Raw genomic sequence first — 23,809 nt, 5'->3', positions numbered from 1 at the left:
TGGGAATAGGTAAGGGATAGCTAGCTGGAGGGTTTCTTCTTGAGACGATGAAAATGTTCTAAAATTGATTATGGTGAGAGTGACACAACTCTGAATATTCTAGAAACCACTGGACTGTACAGTTTAAATGGGTGAATTGTATGGTGTGTGAAATATATGTCAGTAAAGCTGTATTTTTTAAAAGCCAGGCTTACCGGAGCCCTTTTTCTGCAATCAGAGAATGAGGAGGACCCTCCATTTGGGGAGTGACAGCTACAACCTGGCCTCTGGAGGCTGCCCCAGCCTCAGCCCTGGGGAGGGCCGCACAGTTACCCTGTCCCCTCCCAGCTTACAGGGACACACCTAGACTTCTGGGCAACAACAAGGCCATGTTTGATGGCGACACCTCCCATTCCTGTAATGGGGGCTCCATGGTGGCTCTCACAGGAGGAGGATTTCCCAGAAACCTTGCTCTGCGGCCTCAGGGGACCCCACAGCTGGGCATGTGGTCCCCAGGGAGAAACCCACAGTTTTCAAGCTGTGCCCCTAAACCTCCAAAGACACCCCAAAATCTGCCCAGAGGGTCCCTGTGGCCCATGCGATGTGGGGGAGTGTTCGGGCCAGGACCAGCGCAGGACTCAGAGATGGGGCCTCAGATGTCAGGCACCACTTTCGCTCCGAAGGAGGAGGGTGAGGTGAGGGGGTCCGGAACCCGGGGTTCTGCAGCTCCCAAGAGGGAGCTCTAATTCACAGAGGGAATTAGAGGTTGTTTTGTTAGGGAATGAAATTGCATCCTTATTTTCACTAAGCTTTACTTGAAATTTAGCATTTCCTTAAACTAGAAGATGCCTCAGCCCCCAGTGGTACTGGCCACATCGGTGACTCTGTTACTCATGGAAACGGCATGTCCCCCACACAGCGGGAGCAAACATCCCAGGATAGGGTTACCCCAAGTCCCGCCCTGGCTGGGGAGCCCGCCATGAGCCTCACACCCACCCTGCCGGACATCAGAGCAGCCAGCCAGGGAGGAATGAGCCAAGGACATCAGTGTCCACCCTCGCCTGCCCCTGTAGCCCTCTATGGATACTGGCTCCGAGTGTCAGTCAGGCCTTGGGGGAGGGATGCTCAAAGCAAGGAAGGTGCTGAGGATCTGCAGTGTGCAGGACCACACAGCTCCCAGGAGACTAGGACGAGAGCTTGGCCCACGCTGGAACCCGGGCTAGCTGGGCAGTGTCCGGGGTGGGCAGAGTGGACCCCTCCGTTGAGGCCCCCACTGCTGCCTCAGAATCTGTGGGGCTGGCCTGGGAGGGGCCTGGACACTCCTGCGGCTCCCCTGCCCACAGCTGACCTCCACCAGGTCCCCCTCTGACCTTACTCCGCTGTGGGACCCAGGTAGTGGTGGCCATCGCAGAGAAGGCAAGTCCTCCAGCGACCCTGGGACCCCAGGGCCCTCTCACACCCCCAATGCCTTGCCAGACCTGGAAGGGTGACCAGAGGCTGAGTTGGGACAGGGCACTGGCTACACCATCTCCCCAGCCCCCCAGCCCCAGCCCACGCTCCCCATCCACTCCAGGTTTGGAGCGGGACCAGGCCTCTCGGTGGGCGGGGTGGGGGGTCTGATTTATCAGGAGGAGACCCTGACCATCTCTGGGGCTCCCTCAGACCCCATGCACCCTCAGCTCCTCCTGCAGGTCCCAGCCCTCAGTTCCTCATGGAACTTCTGCCTCTGGCAGACCTCCATCCCAGCCACAGCCTCGCAGAAGGGAGAGCTCTCCTCCCACCCCAGCCACAGCCTCACAGAGGGGAGCTCTCCTTCCCGGCCCTGCCACAGCTGCTGCTACACAGGAAGGAGAGGCTGTCTGCACCCCCCTCTGCAGCCAAGGGCCACAGCACCTGGTAGTCACTGAGAAATGGGAACACAGCTGGAGACACCCCGCACCGCCAAAGGTCAGCAGCACCTGTTCTCACTCCAGCCACTCACTGTCCTTGCTCACGGAGGCTTGGGTGCCCCCTGGGAAGCTGACCTCAGACCCAAGCCCAGGAGGAGAGAAGGAAATGGCTGGGCCCAGGAGGAGAGAAGGAAATGGCTGGGCTTTCTGGAAACTTCCCCTGAGCCATCACCCAAGAGTCCTGGAGATGCGAGGACGCACAGGACCAGCTGAAGACTCAGAAGGCAGGTGGCTCTGGGGCAGACGGCGGCAGAGAGGTGGCTTGCGGTGGCACGCGGCTGGCTCTGAGGCATCCCCTCCACCCCAAAGGGGCCCCCCCGACACCTGGAGCTCCTGCCAGGCTGCGTCGTTCTTCTGTTGGATATAAACCATCTCCCAGAACACCACACGTGGACAAGGTCACTCTGAGATCGCAGTAGAGTGAGACAGAAACAGGTCACTGTGCCACCCACGATCACCAATCATCCCCCCTCTCGGCTAAGGCGAGGGACGGCTGCTTCTTGACCGATCTCCGCATGATTTTGGTGCAGGTCTCCCATGTCTACAGGCGACAGTGACTGAGGCACCCACAAGAGAATCGCCTCCTTTCTAACAGCACCTGGTCTAGTGAGCCCCACGTCCCTAGACCCTCCCCTCCCCACCACCCACCCAAACCCCAAACCCTAGTGGGGCTCTTCCCAACACCCTCTTGCCCCGTGGTTCCTGGGGGAGCGTCCGCCCTCATTGCAGGGAGGAATAAACCCGATCCTTCAACCAGAGCCTTCCGGGGGCTTGGCTGGCTGCATCCACCGTCTGAGACAGTCCTGGGTGTTTGCACAGCAATCGCTCCCGGCTGGCGGCTGTAGGTGGGTGCATTTCTCTCAGAGGAGAATCACGAGGGGAAGCCCTGGGGCCTGGGGTTGGCCAACGCTCCTGAGAGCAAGAAGGCACTGGTGGGGATTCAGAAGCCCCCAGGCCCAACCCTGTGGCCTTGGATTCACAGGGCTCAGAACCAGGCCCAGACCACCCTGAAGCCCCTTGCGCAGCTGTGGATCCCAGGTCTGGGCTGTTCCTGCCCCGGACCCCCTCCCCCGGACTCCGTCTATAGGATATAGGATTTTGGAGTGGCCACCTCCTCCTGCCAGCAGCCCCTCCCGACACAGAGCAGATGGGGGCACTGGCCCCGGCACTCTGGGCCAAGTCAGGTCCAGCTGCCAGGGCGAGAAGTTAGCTGCTGACCCCCGTGCTCCAGGGGACCAGTCTCTTTTTCTTTTTCTTTTTGAGACAGAGTCTGGCTCTGTTGCCCAGGCTGGAGTGCAGTGGCGTGATCTCAGCTCACTGCAACCTCCGCCTCCCGGGCTCAAGCGATTCTCCTGCCTCAGCCTCCTGAGTAGCTGAGACTACAGGCACCCACCACCACGCCTGGCTAATTTTTGTATTTTTTGGTAGACATGGGGTTCCACCATGTTGGCCAAGCTGGTCTCAAACTCCTGACCTCAAGTGATCAGGCCTCAGCCTCCCAAAGTGCTGGGATTATAGGCGCGAGCCACCGTACCCAGCCCAGGGGCCCAGTTTCTATGGAATGCTCCTAACAGTCCCAAGAGACCTCTTCACAGGGCCAGAGACTGAGGCAGGCAGGCAGGGAGGCCCAGTGCCACTCCAACAGCAGAACTGTGTGGCCTTGGGAAGTTTGCTGCATCTCTGACCTCAGTCTCCTCCTCTGGGCAGCAGGAGGACAGCGCCTCACAGGGCTGCTGTGTGGAATCCAAGGAAAGACGCAAAAAGAGCTGTGGTGTAAACGCAGGGAATGGCAGCATCGAAACCTGGAAGGGAGGCGTGAGGAACAATGCGTGTCCCCCCCCACGGCAGGACTGACGTTCCCCTCTCTGCAGCCCTTCCCCTCCCTCTCCTCACAGCCCACCCCTCTCCCTTTTCTCCTTCTTCCCCTCCCCCTCTCCCTCTCTCTCTCTCCTTCTCTTTTCCTGACTCTTCTTTCTCTCCTCTCTCTCCTTCTCTCTTCTCTCTCCCTCTCCCTCTCTTTCTCTTCTCTCTCTCCCTCTCTCTCTCCTCTTCCCTCTCTTCTCTCCTTCTCTCCCTCTCTCTCCTTCTCTCTCCTCTTCCCTCTCTTCTCTCCTTCTCTCTCCCTCTCTCCTTCTCTCTCTCTCTCTCCTTCTCTCCCTCTCTCTCCTTCTGTCTCCTCTTCCCTCTCTTCTCTCCTTCTCTCTCCCTCTCTCCTTCTCTCTCTTCTCTCTCTCTCTCTCCTTCTCTCTCTCTCTCCCTCCCCTCCCACCTCTCTGCTAACCACACCCCCATCCAGGCTCAAATGCCCCTTCCCTTTGCCCCTCCCACTCTGGGCCATGACACCAGGACCCTGCCCCTATGGGTGTCTCCTGGTCACTGTCGCTGCAGCCCCTCCCCGCCGGCCTCTGCTGCACTCTTCCACACAGGAATGCACCATAAACTTGCTCAGGATGGGTCTCTGCAGTGTGGACATGGCCACCCAGGCTCAGCCTGCGCTGCAATCCCAGTCCCCACTGCTGGCCTGAGGGACCCCAGAGCCCAGGTGATGCCCACACTTCTCCCTCCCACGCAGTACTATGGGCTAGGCCCTCCATTTCCCAGGGGGTTTACCTCCGGCTCTTGTTTTTCTTAACAACTGGACTGGCTCTGGCACACCCACGGGTGAAGTGTGAGGGCCCTTGGGCTCCTTGCGCACTGGGTCCCAGGGTGGCCCTGTTCCTTCTGCCCCTGGTGCTCACAGATGCTCCTCCTGAAGTCTGGGAGGCCCCACAGTTCCTCCCCAACCCGCTCACCAGCTTCACTCCCTAGAAGGCATCTCCAGCCCCCTCCTTGTGCCCCATCCGTGCCCCGCAGGGAGCTGTGCAGGGCTGACTGACGGGTCCTATTCCCCCAACCAAGAAGTCCTAGGGCTCTTTGTTCACCACTGTCCCCAGGGCCAGCTTGTTGCCTGGCACACACAGTCGGTGCTCAATAGATACTTGTGTGGCCCAACATCCCCCCAGACTCCATGGGTCCTCCCTCTGCCTGCAGCTGTTGTGGTGTCCGAGGACCGGACCTGGTGAGCAGAGCCGGATAGTGACAGCCGGACCCCAGACGCCTCCAAGCCGCAGACTGCGATCCTGGCTCTGTCCTGTCGCCAGTTACTGAGCACCTACTGTGTGCATGGCACCGTGCCTGGTACTCTGGAGCCAAGAGACAGACACCCAGTGCAGTTTATCTCAGAAGTCCAACCTCCAACGGAGCAGGCAGCCTGCAGCCGGGCGGGCTGGGGTGCAGGGGAGCCGGGGGCTCACAGTGGTGTCTACAGCCTACGAAAATGTCACAACTCAACAGTAAGAAGACAAATAATCCTTCTTTTTTTTTTTTTCTTAAGACAGGATCTCGCTCTGTCACCCAGGCTGGAATACAGTGGCGTGATCATAGCTCACTGCAGCCTTGATTTCCTGAGCTCAAGTGATACTCCTGCCTCAGCCTTCCTCATAGCTGGGACTACAGGCACCACCATGCCCAGCTAATTTTTTGCATTTTTTATAGAAATAGGGTTTTGCCATGTTGCCCAAGCTGGTGCGCAGTGCCCACCCCCCCCTTTTTTTTTTTGAGACAGAGTCTTAATCTGTTGCCCAGGCTGGAGCGCAGTGGCGCAATCCCGGCTCACTCAAACTCTGCCTCACAGGTTCAAGTGATTCTCCTGCCTCAGCCTCCAAGTAGCTGGGATTACAGGCACCCGCCACCATGCTCAGCTCATTTTCGCATTTTTGGTAGAGATGGAGTTTCGCCATGTTGGCCAGGCTGGTCTCAAACTCCTGGCCTCAGGTGATCCGCCCACCTCGGCCTCCCAAAGTGCTGGAATTACAGGTGTGAGCACCGTGCCCAGCCTGAAATAACCCAATTTTTAAATGGGCAAGGATCTGAATAGGCATTGCTCCAAAGATGTACCAATGGGCTGACAAGCACCTAGAGAGACTCAGCACCAGCCGCCAGGAAATCCATCCCAGAAGTGGCTGCAACCAAAAAGACAGGCGATGACAGGTGCAGATGAGGACGCAGAGACACCAGAGCCCCCATGCTGCAGGCGGGAATGAGTAAACGGTGCGGCCAGGTGGAAAAAGGCTGGGGTGGAGTTAGTGCCGAACACCGTCACTCTGTCTCCTGGGCCTGAGCTCCACCGTCTGTAAAATGGGTACGACACATGGACGTACCTGGCCTCGCGGGGCTGTAGGACAGCAGGGACGATGGCCAATGGCCTAAGGGATGAGGTATTTGCCACAAGGCCAGGCACAAGCCAGTGTGGTGTCTTCATCCTGCTTTTGCTCCTGTTCCCGGCCTGTCCACACCCTCCTCCCCCAGCTGCTGCCCGGCCTCCCTCCCTCCTCCTCCCTCCTCCTCCTCCGCCCACTTCTCGAGTCCTGGGGTTCCCCTAGGCTCCATCCTGTGCGTTTCTCCCCTCCCACTTTCTGTTTTCTTTAAATAATATTTTTTGCCTTATTTCCAAGTTTTATTATTATTATTATTATTATTTTTTTGAGACAGGGTCTCATTATGTCGCCCAGGCTGGAGTGCAGTGGCCCAATCTCAACTCACTGCAACCTGCACCTCCCGGGTTGAAGTGATTCTCCCACCTCAGCCTCCGGAGTGGCTGGGACTGCAGGCGCAGGCTGCCATGCCCCAGCTAATTTTTGTATTTTCTGTAGAGACGGGGTTTCGTTATGATGCCCAGGCTAGTCTGAAACTCCTGAACTCAAGTGATCCGCCCACCTCAGTCTCCCAAAGTGCTGGGATTACAGGCATGAGCCACTGCGCCCAGCCACTCCCCTCCCACTAGTCAATGCCACCGGGAGTGGGAGATGCCCCGCCCCTTCCACCCAGACACACCATCCCTACCACGGACGCACCCCTGCCCCGGCTGCGCACAGCTTCTCTGCTGAGCATGTTTCATAGGTGACTCTCGGCCCCTGCACCTGCACCTGCACCTGCTCCTTCTCCAAATTCCCTCAAAGACAGGACCGCCCAGCCCCAGACTCCTGGCCTCCCCGCTACCATGCAGCCCCCCTACCTCCACAGCCCCCACCAGACCCAGCCACTATCTCCACTCCTTGGACACAGGCACCCCTCCCTAGATGTGGCATCCCTCCCATGACCCCCAGCTTCTGCTCTGGCCCCCCATTTCCCTGCCCTCCCAGCACCAGAGTGACCACGTGAACTCAGCCATACAGCTTCCACACGGCCCAGCACCAGCTCTGCTGGCATCCGCTGGGGGGAAGCGAAGACATCTGTGCACAGGAAAACCTGGACCTGAGAGTTGGCAGCAGCTTTTTAAACTCACAACGTCCCACGCTGGAGACACCCCAGATGCCCTTCAAGGGACAGATGGTTAAACAAACGGCCCATCCACACTGTGGGACACCGCCCAGCAATAAGAAGGAAAGGACTATTTTATTTGGTTTGTTTGTTGTCTGTTTGTTTTTTGAGACAGAGTCTCACTCTGTCACCCAGGCTGGAGTGCAATGGCGCGATCTCGGCTCACTGCAACCTCCGCCTCCCAGGTGCAAGTGATTCTCCTGCCTCAGCCTCCGAGTAGCTGTGATTACAGGTACGCACCACCGCACCCAGCTAATTTTATATTTTTAGTAAAGACCGGGTTTCACCATGTTGGCCAGGCTGGTCTCAAACTCCTGACCTCAGGTGATCCACCTGCCTAGGCCTCTCAAAGTGCTGGGATTACAGGCGTGAGCCACTGAGCCCAGCCTGGAACAAACTATTGATATAGGCAACACCTGCAAAAATCTCCAGCAAATGAGACTGAGTGACGAAAGCCAGCCCCAAAATGACGAACTGTACTTTTCCGTTTACAGAGCATTTTGGAAACGACGAAACTAAAGGAATGGAGAACAGTTCAGAGGCTGCCAGGCGGGGGCAGCGGGTGTGGCTACAAAAGGGCAACACAAGGGACCCCGGGGCGCGGGTGCTCCCCATCCTGACTGTGTCCACGTCAATATCCAGTTGCGACATGTCATCAGTTTCACAGGATGCTACCTCAGGAGAGACCACATGAGGGGGACACTGGATCTCTGATCTATTCCTCACCACTGCCTGGGAATCTACAGTGATCTCAAAATAAAAAGTGTAATTACAAAAATACAAAACCTGGCCGGGCGCAGTGGCTCACACCTGTAATCCCAGCATTTTGGGAGGCCGAGGCGGGTGGATCACGAGGTCAGGAGATCAAGACCATCCTGGCTAACACGGTGAAACCCTGTCTTTACTAAAAATACAAAAAAAAATACAAAAAATTAGCTGGGTGTGGTGGCGGGCGCCTGTAGTCCCAGCTACTCGGGAGGCTGAGGCAGGAGAACGGCGTGAACCCGGGAGGTGGAGCCTGCAGTGAGCTGAGATCGCGCCATTGCTCTCCCACCTGGGCAACAGAGTGAGACTCTGTCTCAAAAAAAAAAAACTACATACACACACACACACACACAAAACCAGATTGTGTTGCTGTTCTGCTTAAATCAGACAATGTTGTTCCCGGGCCCTGGACAAAATTCAAAGTCCCCCAACCCTGGGGCCCGGAAGCTCTCTGTGCTCAGACCCCGTGTCCTTTTCCCAACTGCGGCAGCCACAGGGCTCTCTGAACACCAAGCAGGCTCTGGCCGTGGTGCCCCTGCACGCGCCGTCTCCCTCCCGCAGGCTCTCCCTCCCTCTCTCCCCACCACCAGCCCCTCCTGTCGCTCAGAGCTCGCCTGATTGACCACTCATTGATCCACCCAGCCATGATTTCCGGAGCTCTCCTCTGCTGTCGGGTGCTGTGCCCGGGGCTGACCCCAACAGACCCAGCCTCTGCCCCCACCCGCCTCCCCCTAGCAATGCCTCATTGCAGAGGAGGGAAGGCGACTGGAGCTTCTCAAGGGGTGGTCCCAGCACCACCTGCATTGAATGGCCCTGGCTGTGTGATCGTCCCAGGCATTCTTGGGCTCCCTTCTGGGCAGCCCAGGTCAGGGAGGCCGGGTCAGGCGACCCAGATGTGCACAGAGTTTGAGACTCGTGACTGGAGCTATGGAGTCCCTGCTCCATCACTTCCCACTTCTGTTGCCTCTCTGAGCCTGTTTCCCATCTGGAAAATAGGGGAAAGCCATGCTTTCCTCACAAGGAGACAAAACAAATGAACAGGGAAAGCTCCAGTGCCCGGCCCCACTCGCTGGGCAGGAAAGAACCACAGCAGCTGTCACTCAAGTCCATGCCGAGCTGGGAGAGAAGGGCTCAGGACAAGAAAGAAGGTTCTGGGTATCCTGCATTGCCTGGATGCTGACCCCAAGGGTACGGGGCCTCTGGAAGGGGGCGAGGTGAAAGACCAACTCTGCCTGGGTCTACTCCAGCCCAAGCCTCCACCAGGCCTGTAGGAATCTGCTGACCCCGGCCTATTTTTCTACTCACTGTGCAAACTGAGATCAATCTTGGCATGCTTAGGCCCCGGGGAGGATGGACAGGTTCTTACCTGGGGATCTGTGGATGGGTCTACAGGAAACTGTGAACCCTCAGGAGAGCCACCAACCCTCATGTGTGCAGGGACCTGCCTTTATTCTGGGAGGGGACACGCAGCTCCTCACATATACAGGGACCAGCATTTATCCTGGGAGGGGACGCGTGGCTCCTCACGTGTGCAGGGACCTGCCTTTATTCTGGGAGGGGACGCACAGCTCCTCACGTGTGCAGGGACCTGCCTTTATTCTGGGAGGGGACGCGCGGCTCCTCACGTGTGCAGGGACCAGCATTTATCCTGGGAGGGGACGCGCGGCTCCTCACGTGTGCAGGGACCAGCATTTATCCTGGGAGGGGACGCGCGGCTCCTCATGTGTGCAGGGACCAGCATTTATCCTGGGAGGGGACGCGCGGCTCCTCACGTGTGCAGGGACCTGCCTTTATTCTGGGAGGGGACGCGCGGCTCCTCATGTGTCCAGGGACCTGCCTTTATCCTGGGAGGGGACGTGCGGCTCCTGGTGTGTGCAGGGACCAGCGTTTATCCTGGGAGGGGACGCGCGACCCCTCGTGTGTGCAGGGACCTGCGTTTATATTGGGAGGGGACACGCAGCTCCTCATGTGTACAGGGACCTGCCTTTATCCTCGGAGGGGACGCACAGCTCCTCCTGTATACAGGGGCCTGAGTTTATCCTGGGAGGGGACACGTAGCTCCTCATGTGTGCAGGGACCTGCCTTTATCCTGGGAGGGGACACGCGGCTCCTCGTGTGTGCAGGGACCTGCCTTTATCCTGGGAGGGGACACGCAGCTCCTCGTGTGTGCAGGGACCTGCCTTTATCCTGGGAGGGGACACGCAGCTCTGTGTTCACACCACGCTGGCAGTCCCCCAAGCTTACAAATTGCTGGGGGTGAAACCTCTCTGCCCTTGCTTCGCTGTGAGACCTGGGGCAGGCCCCTCCCTTGGTGGGCCTCAGTTTCTTCATCTGTAAAGCAAGGGGGCCCCTGGAATGCTGGCTCCATCAACAAAGGCATCTCAGGGTGCCGGAAACAATTCTGCAGCCAGAAACAACTTTGCAGTGGTGTGATCTCAGCGAGTGTGACCCCGTGAGCCTCACCTTTCCTGTCTTTTAAATGGGAGCGGAATGCCTTATCTCAAGGCATTATCTTAAGGAATGTAAGATACAACGTCTATGATAAAATGCCCAGCGCAATACTTGGAACAAAATAGATGTTTTAGAAAGGAAAAGTGTTTTTCTTTCAAAGGAATCCCCTGGCTTTGCAGTTCTAGGTTATCATACACAGTCAGCTCTCTACAGCTTCAGATTCCGAGTCCACAAATTCAACCAACTGCAGATCAAAAATATATTTAAAAACAACACAATAGGCTGGGCTAGGTGGCTCACACCTGTAATCCCAGCACTTTGGGAGGCTGAGGTGGGCAGATCACTTGAGGTCAAGAGTTCAAGACCAGTCTGGCCAACATGGTGAAACCTTGTCTCTACCAAAAATACAAAAATTAGCCAGGCATGGTGGTGGGCGCCTGTAATCCCAGCTACTCGGGAGGCAGAGGCAGGAGAATGGCTTGAACTCGGGAAGCAGAGGCTGCAGTGAGCTGAGTTCACGCTACCTGTTGTAATCCCAGCACTTTGGGAGGCCGAGGCGGGCAGTTCACGAGGTCAGGAGATCGAGACCATCCTGGCTAACACGGTGAAACCCCGTCTCTACTAAACAAAATACAAAAAATTAGCCGGGCGTGGTGGTGGGTGCCTGTAGTCCCAGCTACTCGGGAGGCTGAGGCAGGAGAATGGTGTGAACCTGGGAGGCGGAGCTTTCAGTGAGCCAAGATCGCGCCACTGCACTCCAGCCTAGGCGATAGAGTGAGACTCTGTCTCAAAAAAAAAAAAAAAAAAAAAGAAACGTAGATATTGTGCTTGAAATTTTCTAGTCTACTTTACTTTACTTTATTTATTTTTTTTGAGATGGAGTCTCACTCTTTCACCCAGGCCGGACTGCAGTGGCGCTATCTCGGCTCACTGCAAGCTCCGCCTCCTGGGTTCAGCCATTCTCCGGCCTCAGCCTCCAGAGTAGCTGGGACTACAGGCGCCCGCCACTACGCCTGGCTAATTTTTTTTTTTGTATTTTTAGTAGAGACGGGGTTTCACCGTGTTAGCCAGGATGGTCTCGATCTCCTGACCTCATGATCTGCCCGCCTCGGCCTCCCAAAGTGCTGAGATTACAGGTGTGAGCCACCGTGCCCGCCCTCTAGTCTACTTTATTTTAATGTACTATATTAATTTCATGAAGCACTTGACCCAGAGTTTGAAAAACTCTACCTACAGCTGCAACTCTAGGCCCTGCTTGCTGTGACCAAATAGTCAGGCTGGGACCCCCGCCTTAAAGTTTCCAGTGTCAGTGGTCTTGGATGGACCCCAGCATGGGTCAGTTATCAAAGCTCCCAAGTGATGTCCAGCTACAGATGCTCTGGATGAGTGGTCCTCAACCTGCGCTGAACCTTAGAATCACCTGGAATGTTTAAAAAAGAATCCCAGGCCAGGTGCAGTTGCTCACACCTATAATCCCAGCACTTCAGGAGGCCAAAGTGGGCGGATTGCTTGAGCTCAGGAGTTTGAGACCAGTCTGGGAAACATGACAAAACCCCATCTCTACAACAAATACAAAAATTAGCTGGGCATGGGGCTGCATGCCTGCAGTCCCAGCTACTCAGGAGACTGAGGCGGGAGGATGGCTTGAGCCCAGGAGGCAGAGGTTGCAGTGAGCCACGATCACACACTATTGCACTCCAGGATGAGAGACAGAGCCAGACCCTGTCTCAAAAAAATTAAAATAAAAAGAATCCCAATGCCCAGGCTGTACCCAGAGGACCTCAATCAGCACCTATGAGTGGGGCCCGGGCATCTGCATTTTCTAAAGCAACCTAAATGAAGCCCATGCACAGCTAAGGTTAAAGTCAGTGCACCAAAGCAGTATCTCCTGCACTGGAGCCACCTGAGCATCTCCAAACACACATTCTGACCCTGGAGGTCGGTGGCAGGCCTGACACCCTGCATTTCTAACCATCTCCCAGGGACATTCTTAGTGACTCGAATGTGTAGCCAGGCTTAGGAGGCACAAGCCCAGGACTGTGGTTCTTAATGTGAGGTCCCCAGATCAGCAGCCTCAGCGTCGCCTGAAATTTGTAAGAAATATAAATTCTTGGGTGGCATCCCAGGCCCAGAGACTCAGGGGTGGGGCTGGAAATCTGTGTCTTGACACACCTTCCAGGTGGTTCTTGTAACACTCAAGCTTGGGAAGCACTGGCATAGAGCAGCAGACAGAGGCGGGCCCATGTCCTGCCTAACTCAGATTCCACCAGCAGCAGAGAGAGCGACTCTCGGTGTTTTTGGAAAGCATTTGCACCAGAGAGCCTTCCCTGGGTCCAGAACAACACCCATGACATTCATAGGAAGGAGGGAGATGGCACATGTTGAGAAGGAAAAAAATGTCATGACTAAATCATAGAGACGGGGAAGCTGAGGCTGAGGGAGACGTGGCCTCCAACAAATCTGCAGCCTCAGGCTTGGGATAACAACTCTCATCCTACTGCCCTTCCAGACTCAACTCAGGCACTGCCTACCCCCAGAAGCCTCTGCTGCTCCTTCAGGGACACACACACCTCCCCTGCTGCTCCTCAGGTCTCTGCCCTGTGATGCTCCCAATCAGGACCCTCACTGTGGCATGAGAAACCCTGAATTATTCCATACATCTCGGTTTTGCATCCCTGTTCAGACTCCTTATTCTTCCTGGTAGAACATAGGACATCCTATTTCTTGCATTTTCATTTTTATGTGTTTGTTTCTTTTTTTCTAATCTTCCACGTTACCGCAAATAGTCAGTGCTCAGCAAATACTTACAGGCTGATTCACTGAGGTTGGACCTGAGCTCTTCTGTCTTTGTTCCTTGAACACAGTCTGAACTTGGCAAATGCTTCTCCAATGACTGAATGAATCAAGCCAAGGAAAAGGGAGCAGTAAAAAGATGCTGAGAAATTAAGCAGACTGGAGGGTACTCATCTTTCTGTGGGTCTTTCTTCGCACTTTGCAATGAATGCTACTCATTAAATTGTGGTCCAAAAATGCCTCCCAGTCAGGACTGCTGGTATCACTCCATTATTCACTGCATTCAACACCATCATCTTTCTCATATGAAACACTGGCAGTCTCTTAAGGAGCAATGACAAAGCCAACCACAAAACAAAACTGATCAAGGAATTAGAACAGGCATGTTTTAATGCTAATTATAAAGTGAGACTGACCTGTAGACATGAGGGTCTCAGGGAAAAACTTTCCTTTAACTACGTCCAATTCTAAGGTCTTGCAATGAAACAGGCATATGAAATAATGATGGTAAACAAAATTACCAAATACTACTGCATTTACTTGCACAATTCATTCATTCCACAAATATTTATTGACCACCACGTGCCAGCACCATTTTAGTCACTGGGCACACGGCAGTGACCAGCATGGACACACACCCCTTCCTGTATGGAACTTACACTCCAGACCAGTGCTGCCCAATAAAGCTTTCTGCACTGATGGAATGTTCTGGATTTTCATTGTCCAATATGGTGGCCACTAGTCCCATGTGGCTGTTGAGCCCGTGAAATGTGGTTGGTACTGGTTCATGGCCTGTTAGGAACCTGGCCACATAGCAGGAGGTGAGTGGCGAGTGAGTAAGCAAGCAAGTGAAGCTTTGTCTGTATTTACAGCCGCTCTCCAACACTTGCATTATTGCCTGAGCTCTGCCTCCTGTGAGATCAGCAGCAGCATTAGATTCTCATAGGAATGCAGAGCCTATTGTAAACTGCTCATGCCAGGGACCTAGTTTGCACACTCCTTATGAGAATCTAACGTCCGATGATCTGTCACTATCTCCCATCACCCCCAGATGAGACCGTCTAGTTGTAGGAAAACAAACTCAGGGCTCCCACTGATTCTACATGATGGTGAGTTGTATTATTACCTCACTATATATTACAATGTAATAATAATAGAAATAAAGCACACAATAAATAGAATGCGCCTGAATCATCCCAAAACCATCCCTCAACCCTGGGCGATAGAAAACTTGTCTTCCATGAAACTGGTCCCTGGTGCCAAAAAGGTTGGGGACCGTTGGTCTAGAGGACTCACCCATTGAGGCAGATGTAAAGAGAATGGTGGTGAAACAGTTTCACTGACTGATACAGACAAATCATTCCTTTGCCTGCCTTTGGCTGTGCACCTATGACCCCTGTTATGCTCCAAGAGAATTGAACACACACAACATATGGCAGGAATACACCTTAGACTTCAGAGCAACTTCTATATATCTTACTAAAGTCTCACCCTAGGCTGGGTACCATGGCTCACACCTGTAATCCCAACACTTTGGGAGGCCGAGGCAGGCAGATCGCCTGAGTTAAGTTCAAGACCAGCCTGGCCAACATGGCAAAACACTGTCTCTACTAAAACACAAAAAATTAGCCAGGTGTGGTGGCGTATGCCTGTAATCCCAGCTACTCAGGAGGCTGAGGCGTGAGAATGACTTGAGCCCAGGAGGCGGAGGTTGCAATGAGCCAAGATCACTCCACTGCACTCCAGCTTGGGCTACAGGGTGAGACTCCATCTCAAAATAGATAAATAAATAAATAAAAACAAAAAAATAAAGTCTCACCCCCAAACCCACCTCCACAAGCTGGGAGCTGCTCTCGCAGTTGATCAGAAGAGGATGTGACCTCAGAAGACACTCACTTCTTCAGGAAGGACTGATAGGGCAGAGGTGAAAAAATAGGCAGGCATGCCAAGTGGCAGCCCTTCCTGGAGCATGGAATCCACACACTGACTGAGTAGGACCAGGCACACTTCTTTTTTTTCTTTTGAGATAGGGTCTGGCTCTGTCAGCAGGCTGGAGTGCAGTGGCACCATCTTGGCTCACTGCAGCCTTGACCTCCAGGGCTCAAGCGATCCTCTCACCTCAGCCTCCTGAGTGGTGGGACCCCAGGCGTGCATCACCACACCTGGCTAATTTTTGTATTTTTTGTAGAGACGGGGTCTCACAATGTTGCCCAGGCTGGTCTCAAACTCCTGGGCTCAACTGAACCTCCCATCTCAGCCTCCCAAAGTGTTGGGATCGCAGGCGTGGCCCCCACATCTGGCGCAGGCGTAGGCACACTTCTGGTGGTTGAGTGTGCTGGAGGGCCCAGAACCAGGCGGTCACTGGCAAGGAGAGGTGGTTTGGCTTGAAGAGGATGCCTAGAGGGAAAGTGAGCCCAGCCGTCCACCCCACCCAGGCAGGCAGCCGGGAGCGCTCTCCAAGGTCCTGAAGGGACTGCCTCTCTTCTCCTCTGCTCTCCAGACTTGGAAGCCAGCACCTTACTCAAGTTCGAGCCAGGACCCCAGTGCAGCGGTGGCTCCATCCAGCACGTGGCCTCTCACAACCAGGAAGCTACCAGCGGGGGAAGCGGCCAGTCCACGCAGACACGGACCAATGTGGAAAATTCACACCAAACATCACCCTCTCCTCTAGTACTCACAAGTCTTTTTGTCATCTAAGGACACAAAGGGCGTTACATTCAACATTATTAGCTCACAGTTGAGAGCTCGTCATATTTAGAGTCGTGGAGGCTTGGGGAAAACAGGAAGAAAAAGTCTTGGAGAGGAACAGCAGAGGCTCCTGCCCCCACCCCCACACCCCACCCCCTCTTGCTCTCTCCGGCTGGGTGTCCTCAGAAGAGAAGGGGTCAGAGTTCTCTCTCTCCTTCTCTGTGTCAGCTGGGGCTGCTCACTCACTACTCCAGATCGCTGCTGTAGGCGGGTGCTGGTCCTCACTCCCCGGCCAGCTCATCTCAGGATTCTTCATACAAAGCCCGTCAAACGGCCTCAGGGCCGACGTGGGTAGGGGTGCCCTTCAGCCACATTTGTTTCTCAGCTATAACTGGCAACAAAAAACTAGCTGTTTGCTTCTTCCTTTCTCTTTTCACCTTACGGAGCCTTTCACCACCCGCCCCCCAAAGTAGCGGAAAGAGAATCTCGGAGAAAATGCTTTCATCTCCAACTGCTGAGGGCTTACTTCTTGTTTCTGAAATGAGTGTCTGTTGGCATAATCTCCGCACCAATGAACCTGATTCCTCCTAACCTGGGCACTCATTTTGAAAAGAATTTACTTGTTGCATAGTCATAGCCAAGCACAAAGCATATGCCCAATGGTAGTTTATTTTGTTTAGATGAGGGATTTTTCTCCCTAAAAGAGGCACTAACAGCATAAATGTGTGTTTAAAATGGAAACGAAGCACACCACTGCCTCTGTCATCTGAGCTCCCCGTTTACAGGCCTGGTGGAGATTCAGAGTCCTTGGCCAGTGGGGAGCAAGCAAGGCTGCGAGGGCGCAGTGGCTGCGTTTTGGGGGACAGAGTGGAAAATGTCTCCGGGTGGCAGGTGTTTTGTGCGCGTGTGTGCGCGCAGGCGCCTGGGGGGATCTGAATTCTGACTGTGGGTGTGTGTGATTTGTGTGGGTTGAGGAATCTGGGCCGGTGAACGGGACCTGAGTATGAGGGGGAGAGGCTTGGGCGTGAGATGACTCATATCTTTCAGGGTGTAGGAGGGCTTATTGGAGGGGGTAACTTTTGATTCCAGGGGTTCTGTCTACATAGCACCCGAAGGAAAGATCTACCTGTGCAGTGCAGCACAGGTGTGCATGGTGGGCCTCAGGGGGCCAGGGGTCCTGGGCAGGGTATGGGTTTGCCCGTCTGTGCGTGGGCACTCACCTGCAATTCTGGGCCACTGTACACACAAGAGAACGAAAGATATAAAGGAGAGGAAAGAACAGGAGGTATTTTTGCACAGGGGCATTTAGAGAGAGATGTACCTGGCAAAAGCCCAGGCTCTGGGACGGCTGTCCGGAGTGTGACGCCTGCTGGTTCCTCCCAAGCCACACCCACTGGGAGCTTCCACTTCCCAGTGTGGAAAATGGGAATAACAAGAAAATCACCCTCTAGAGGTGTAAGAATTAAGGGCTATAATTCATTTAACACTTGCCACATGCTTGGCAGATAGTAAGTATCTAATGTTGCTATTTATCATCATTTACATGATCACCAGTCTCATGTCCAGATATCGGTTCTAATAATGATCATTGTAAGTGACACACATTGCCTGGAAACTGTAATGATAAAACTAATGGTAAATAATAATGTATGCTTACTATATTCCTGGCACAGCCACACACACCATTCTCAATTAATCCTCACCCCCCTTACAGGTATTGTTATCAACCTTTTGTAAAGATGAAGAAACAAGCTCAGAGAGGTTAAGTAGCCCACCCAAGGTCACAAAACAGGGCGTGTAGGGCAGGGATTCAAGCCCAGGATGCAAGCTGTGGTTGTGACTTCAAGCAGGTGTGCCTGTACCCCACACCCCCAGGCCTCACCATGCAGACGGTAGAAGCTACTCAGCTCAATCAGGGAGTACCCTAAGGGGAGGACACACCTGGAGGAGGAGGAGTTGGCACAGGTGTCCCCAGCTGAAATTCCACACCAATTCCAGCTACATGTGGAATACACTGGCCGCTGGTGCATCATTCATGAAAATCGCCATTTCCCCAAGTCAGCGCCGAGAGCTGGGCTAAGGTTCCGGAGCTTTGCTGATGGCTGCCCAATATTCCCCCACTTCTTGTGCAAAGAAAAAGTCAGAGTGGAGCCGGGGCCATTAACTCCTTCCTCACTGCGACATGGCTGTCACCACCCACCAGTTGACTGGGAAGGAGGCATGGAGGTCTCTGTCCCATTCTGGCGATCCCCACACCCTGCAGGCCTGGGGACACTCAGTGCCACAATCACCCCCTTCCCAACAGGAAACTGGGAGCCCTCCAGAAAAGTGGCCCAGATGTCCAGGCCCGAGTCCCCAAGACCAGAAGGGTCAATTCTATTTCCCGTCATGCCATGTTGCCAACCAAAAGGGAGAGCCGGCCATGAAGCTCCCCATCTGCGTCTCTGCCTGGCTTTGCCTATGGGAGAGCTGAGAACCGCATACCCCTTGAGAGGATGTTGACAATCTGGGCTTCTTCCGGGCAATGTGATGCGAGAACGAGGGGGGTTTGGTCCCAGACAGATCAGGGATCCCTGCAGCCAAAGGCTGGGATTCCTGAATCACACAGCCCAGGCCTTACTGGCCTCATCTGTAGAATGGACACGATCAGGCAGGACCACAAGGAGGGGAAGGGCTTAGGGGAGCAGGACGCTGAGGGAGCTGTCTGGCTGGAGTGGAGAGCCCAGGGAAGTGGACTCATGGAGAAAAACATCTCTCCCCTTAACCTGTCAGATCCTAAACTCACGGCCAGCCACAGAATCAGATCCTTTCTTCCCTAAAAAGTCACAACATAATCGCCACTCCTTCTCCCTCAAATGTAAGCTCCGTGAGGGCAAAGATCTGTGTCTGTTTTGCTCAGTGTGGTTTTTCCAAAGCCTAGGACACCTGGCTGTCTGCTTTGCTCAGTGTGGTTTTCCCAGAGCCTGGCACACCTGGCTCATAGCAAACATTCCATTAGTATCTGTTGAATGAAAGAAATGATTCCTCAGGACACTGGAGATGTCTGAGGAGCGTGGGCAGAGTGGGGTGCTCAGCCTCACCCCCAGATATTCTCGGGAGTTTCAGAGACAACGAAAGCCCTGGCTCCTCTCGTCCCCATGCCCTGCGTGAGCCTGGCCTGCACAGTCCTCCTGGAGCAGGCTCAGCCAGGAGCACCTCTGGAGGACAGGTCTGCAGAGCCTCCTGGCCAGAGCCTGGGGGTGATAGCAGCCCCCGGGCTCCAAACAGCCCAGCTGGAAGCGCCAGGCTGCCTGCCTGTCTCAGCCACCCACATCTGCTGCCCGGGCCTCCCTGTGCCTGCACGCGCGCGCACACACACACACACACACACACACACATACACACACACAGGCCCACAGCCTGGAACCAAGGGAGCACCGTCTGCTCCCGCCCAGCCCTCAGCGCCCCAGGGTCAGGGAAGCTCTCCAACCTGCTCCATGAAAACAACAACGGCACAGAAAAGGCCGCCTGAGACCGGGGCTGGGCACGGCTTTGACAGGCAGGAGCATTATATAATTAACTGCCCCAGACTCCTCCTCCTCTTCGGGTAATAACGAACCCTGCTTTTCAGTTGCATAAGCCAAAATAATAATTACTCTCCAGCCCCCTGCCACTCCTGGATGTGGCCGGGGAGCAGGTGTTCCGAGCTTTCTTCATGAGACTCGGAGGCAGCCAGCGGGCGGGGAGGACTAGAGCACACGTACGTTCAGGATTTTTATTCCCGGCAGAAGCACAAGTCATTGCTGCGTCTCACTCCCTTCCCAGGCATCCATGCCTGAAACAGGCGAGGCGCCTGAGGGAGGCAGGCGACCCAGTGCCTCTGAGGATGAGCTCCCACATGGGAGTGGACTGGTCGGGGAAGCCAGTTTGTTTGGGGTCTGGCTTCCAGGAAAGGACCGGCTCCGTGCGCGTCAGGTGCACTGAGGAGTGGATATCGGAGAGTCCGGCAGGCGGGCAGCTGCAGAGCCGGCCAGGGCTCCCTGCACAGAAACCATCTTACAGCAGCAGCAGCAACAGCAGCAGCAGCAGGCAGCTCCCTGGCTTCCGGCCCCGGCTCTGCCCCGAATGTGGTGGCATCTTAGAATGAAGGCACAGATCGATTCCCTCAACTAATGGTGAAAACGATGCAGCCACTGAAAGACGAGATTCCTGGGCTCTCACTGAGCAGATGGGCCTCCCTCCTCCCTCCAGCAGCCTGCTTCGACAGCGCTAGTCCGCGTCCAACCACCTAGAAGTGTATTGCCTGGCTGTTTTGGTTCGGGTTGGCATCCCCCGCCCCTAGCGCTCCCCATCACTCCCTTTCCCTTGGCTTGGGCAGATTCGGGGCTGAGGAAGGCCCTCGGGCGCCTCAGGAACACCAGAAGCGAAGCTGGGGCCTGATCGAAGGGCGGCCTCCAGGGTAGGGGGCAAAGCCAACAAGGGGAGGGGCCCTTCTCCCAGCCCCCTCTGCCCTTGCTGGGTTCCCCAGGGCCGCGGGCCCAGCCTGGCCCTTCCCGCAGGTCTCCGGCCTGCTGTGTCCAACGCACGGAGGCTCTGCTGGGCCCCGCCTGGCTCTGCCCCTGGAAAGCCCCCAGCACCCTTCAGCTGGCACAGGGGCACTGTCCCCACCAGGCAGCTGGGCAACCTGTAGCCAGGAGCCGCCGTAGCCTCCAGGGAAGCCCGGGAAAGGCCCCTGGTGCCCACGGCCCAACCGGAGGGCGCAGCTCAACTTCCCCAGAGATCCACAGAAGGGGCGCGATCGGAAGCAGTTCCCTCCAGCCCCGGCCCAGCCCGGCCCGCGGCACCTACCTCCGTCCGAGTAGGTCTCGGTCCCGTAGCCGTCCTGCAGCCCGTTGCTCCAGGTCCCTTCGTATTTGGCCCCGTTGCCCGCGCACTCCCGCACCCCGTAGCGCCCCTTGAATCCGTGCGTCCACTCGCCCTTGTACACCCACTTCCCCTTGCTCTCCAGGCCGATGCCGTGGCGCTTGCCCTGCGCCCAGGTGCCCTGGTACGTGTTGCCGCTGGGCCAGGTGTAGACGCCCAGCACCTCGAAGCCGTGGCTCCACGAGCCAGTGTATTCGCCTTGGCCCTTGGGGCCGGTGCAGACGCCATGGCCGTGCGCCTTGCCGTCCTCCCAGCCTCCACAGTAGGACCCTCCGTCGTCAAAATTAAACCTGCCCCCACTGGACATGCATGTAACTCGGTTCCAGATCCCGCAAACGGTGAAAACGGACTCAGGCGATCGACACAGCAGAGTCGCGGCCGCCGGCGGCCCTGGGTCGCGAGCGTTTTCCGAAGGAGAGGAGGACGCGGCCCCGGAGCGCGGTCTCGGGCGCGGGCGGCCGCGGCGCCGGCTCCGGAGGAATTTCAGTCAATCGGGGGCGATTATTCCTTTTCGAGCTGCGCCGCGGAGCCTGACCAGCGTCTCGCGCTCCCGCTGGAGACAGGACCGGAGGGGAGGGGGAGGGGAGGAGGGAGGGAGGGGGCAGGAGCGGCGGCGGCGGGGCCCGCGGCTCCACCTCAGCGGCGAGAGGGCCCCTCGCCGGCAGCCCCGCGGGGAGGGCGCCGCGCCGAGGCCGGGCGGGGGGCGGCTCAGGCCCGGGCCGCGGCCCCCCACCTGCGGCTGCCGCGCTGCGGGCGCCCGAGGGCGGCGGCGGGGCCCGCGGGCGGCGGCGGCACGGGCGGCGGCGCTGGCGGCTGCACCATATTGGGGGCCGCGGGCCGGGCGCGGGGCGGCGGCGGCAGCAGCAGCAATGCGGCGGCTCGGGCGGCGGTGGCGGCGGCGTGCGCTCCGGGCCCGGCTCGCGCGCTCGGGCCGCGCGGCGCGCGCCCGCACCCCGCCCGCCCGCGCGCCCCCGCCCGCCCCCGCCCCCGCCCCCGCCCCCGGAGCGCGGCGGTCCCAAGAGGGGCGCGGCCCGGCCGGCTAGGGCGCGGCGCGCGGGCGGGGACCCCGGGCGCCCCGCCCTCCGCGCCCCCCGCCCCGCGCTTCCCGCCCTGGACTTCCCAGGGGCCCCTGTCGGACTGGAAACCGGGGTCCAGCCGGGGCGCCCCCGCCCCCTCCGGGAGTGGGATTTAAAGGCACAGGAACTGCGTAATGGGAAGGCGCCTAGCACTCAGGGCGCCCTCAGCCCCCTCCCGGGAGCTGGGCGGTGAGGCCGGCAGGGCAGGACCTGCGAGCTGAACGCCCATACCCCTGCCCCTGCCCCTGCTCCTGCCCCTGCTCCTTCCCGCCCCCGCGCGTCGCCCCTCCCGCCGGGCTGGGATCTGCTCCGCCTGCCCCTGACTCGACTGAGGCCCTTTCCAAACCACAGGTGGTTTTCTCCGGTGACAAACAATCCTTCCTTCTTCCTTCCGGGCAGCCTGGGTCCAAGAGTGGGGGGAGGGGGGCTTACCCCAGAAAACAGGGATTTGGCGAATCCCTCTCCCCTATAAATTAAGTGAGAGAGTCGGGACACACGCATGTATCTTGGAGCAAAGTCACCCGAATTCCGTGCGCCCTGCGCCCTGGCCAACAGGTAGCGCCCCACCCACATTCGGGGAACGGTCGCGCTTTTGGGGAGCAAAGTGGGACCGCCATTCGGGCGTTTCTAGGTCTCTCTCCAGACATACTCTCACACTCCGCCCCCCTTCCCCGCCATAAGAGAGTGTCTGATTCTTGGATCCGAGCATCCTGGGACCCATTTGAAATGCATTTCCTGGACCATAAATCCTCAGGCAGAAGCCGGCGTCCCCAACCCTCCTGGAATGCGTACGGGAAATGGCAGCAGCCCGGTGCAGTGGGCTGATGGGGGTGGGGAGGCTGCCCAGGGTCCTCGCTCCTGAGAGTGTGGGCCGGTGACCGCAGCGCGGTGAGCCAGAAACTGCAAGCCAGGCCTGGAGCCTGAGATTAGGACAGGAGAAGAGGTGCGATTTCGAAGCGTCCAATCAGCCGGGAGCCCTGCTCAGATCTTCCCCTGTCCGAGAGAATCAGGATGGTCCCCACTCTTGGCTCACGGGGCTCTCAGGAAAATCAGCCCCTCCTGGGAGTCCCAGAGTTCAACCTCAGTCTCTTGCCTTGGGCACCAAAGTTCCCTCCCCAGAGTACCAGCAGCCAGGAGTACAGTCACCTCCTCATACACCCACTGTCAATGAGGGACATTTAGGACGGTCGGCTTTGTTTTGTTTTGGGCAGTTACAGTGATTCATTGAGCTTTCTAGTGCTGTCTCCCTGTGCCCCCTCTACAGAGGTTCTCTAAATGTCTGCGGTGGCATCATTGGACCAGCTACGTCTTGGACTTTATTGGAAGCTGCCAAATTGCTTTCCAAACACCTGGAGCAATTTGACCTCTCACCCTTCAGTGTGCCTGGGTTTGTGGTTGGTTCTCTATTTCCTGGCCAGCACTGGTGTCCTCAAACTTCTGATTTTCTTTCCATTTATTTTACTTTGTTCATCTAAATGGGTATGAAATAATATCTCTGGGCTGTTTCATGTCCATGAAAATTTCTCTGTTGTTAATGTATGGGCCAAAGGAACTGCACCTTGTCCTCAAGAGATTCGGGTTCAAACCTTGGCTCTGGGGCCCACCAGCAGTATGGCTTTGGGCAGTCACCTAATGTCCCTGAGCTCAGTTTTCTCATCTGTAAAATGGAGATGGCATAGTTCCCACAGGGTTACCGTGGGGATTCAAAAGCTAGGCACCCAGCACTCAGTAAGCGCTTGGGAAGTGGGAAGTAATGTTACTGGAAGCCAGCCCCCCGGGGAGGGTCATGGATTCCTGCGTGGAGACGCCCAGCCCTCTGCCTGTTGAAATAAACATTGCCACCACTCG

At 56.5% G+C, this 23,809-nt stretch overlaps 1 protein-coding gene across 2 annotated transcripts in view; it reads right to left on the bottom strand.

The window, feature by feature from the left end:
- JPH3 (junctophilin 3) overlaps window positions 1-21,813 on the bottom strand; it is a 100,391-nt gene extending 78,578 nt beyond the window's left edge. Inside the window, exons 1-2 of one of the 2 annotated variants that reach the window (XM_054453285.2) lie at window positions 20,811-21,813; window positions 19,724-20,250 (exon numbers count right to left, since the gene is read on the bottom strand). In XM_054453285.2, the coding sequence (XP_054309260.1) occupies window positions 20,180-20,250; window positions 20,811-21,192 (453 nt within the window). In that variant the 5' untranslated portion in view covers window positions 21,193-21,813 and the 3' untranslated portion in view covers window positions 19,724-20,179. Of the gene's footprint in view, window positions 1-19,723; window positions 20,251-20,810 lie in introns of those variants that run through there. The other variant, XM_054453284.2, reaches the window with a different exon arrangement.
- Between the last annotated feature and the right edge of the window lie 1,996 nt (window positions 21,814-23,809).

Source organism: Pongo pygmaeus, chromosome 18 (assembly GCF_028885625.2).
Source record: "Pongo pygmaeus isolate AG05252 chromosome 18, NHGRI_mPonPyg2-v2.0_pri, whole genome shotgun sequence".
NCBI classification, from domain to species: domain Eukaryota; kingdom Metazoa; phylum Chordata; class Mammalia; order Primates; family Hominidae; genus Pongo; species Pongo pygmaeus.
This window is presented reverse-complemented; position numbering and strand designations above follow the sequence as displayed.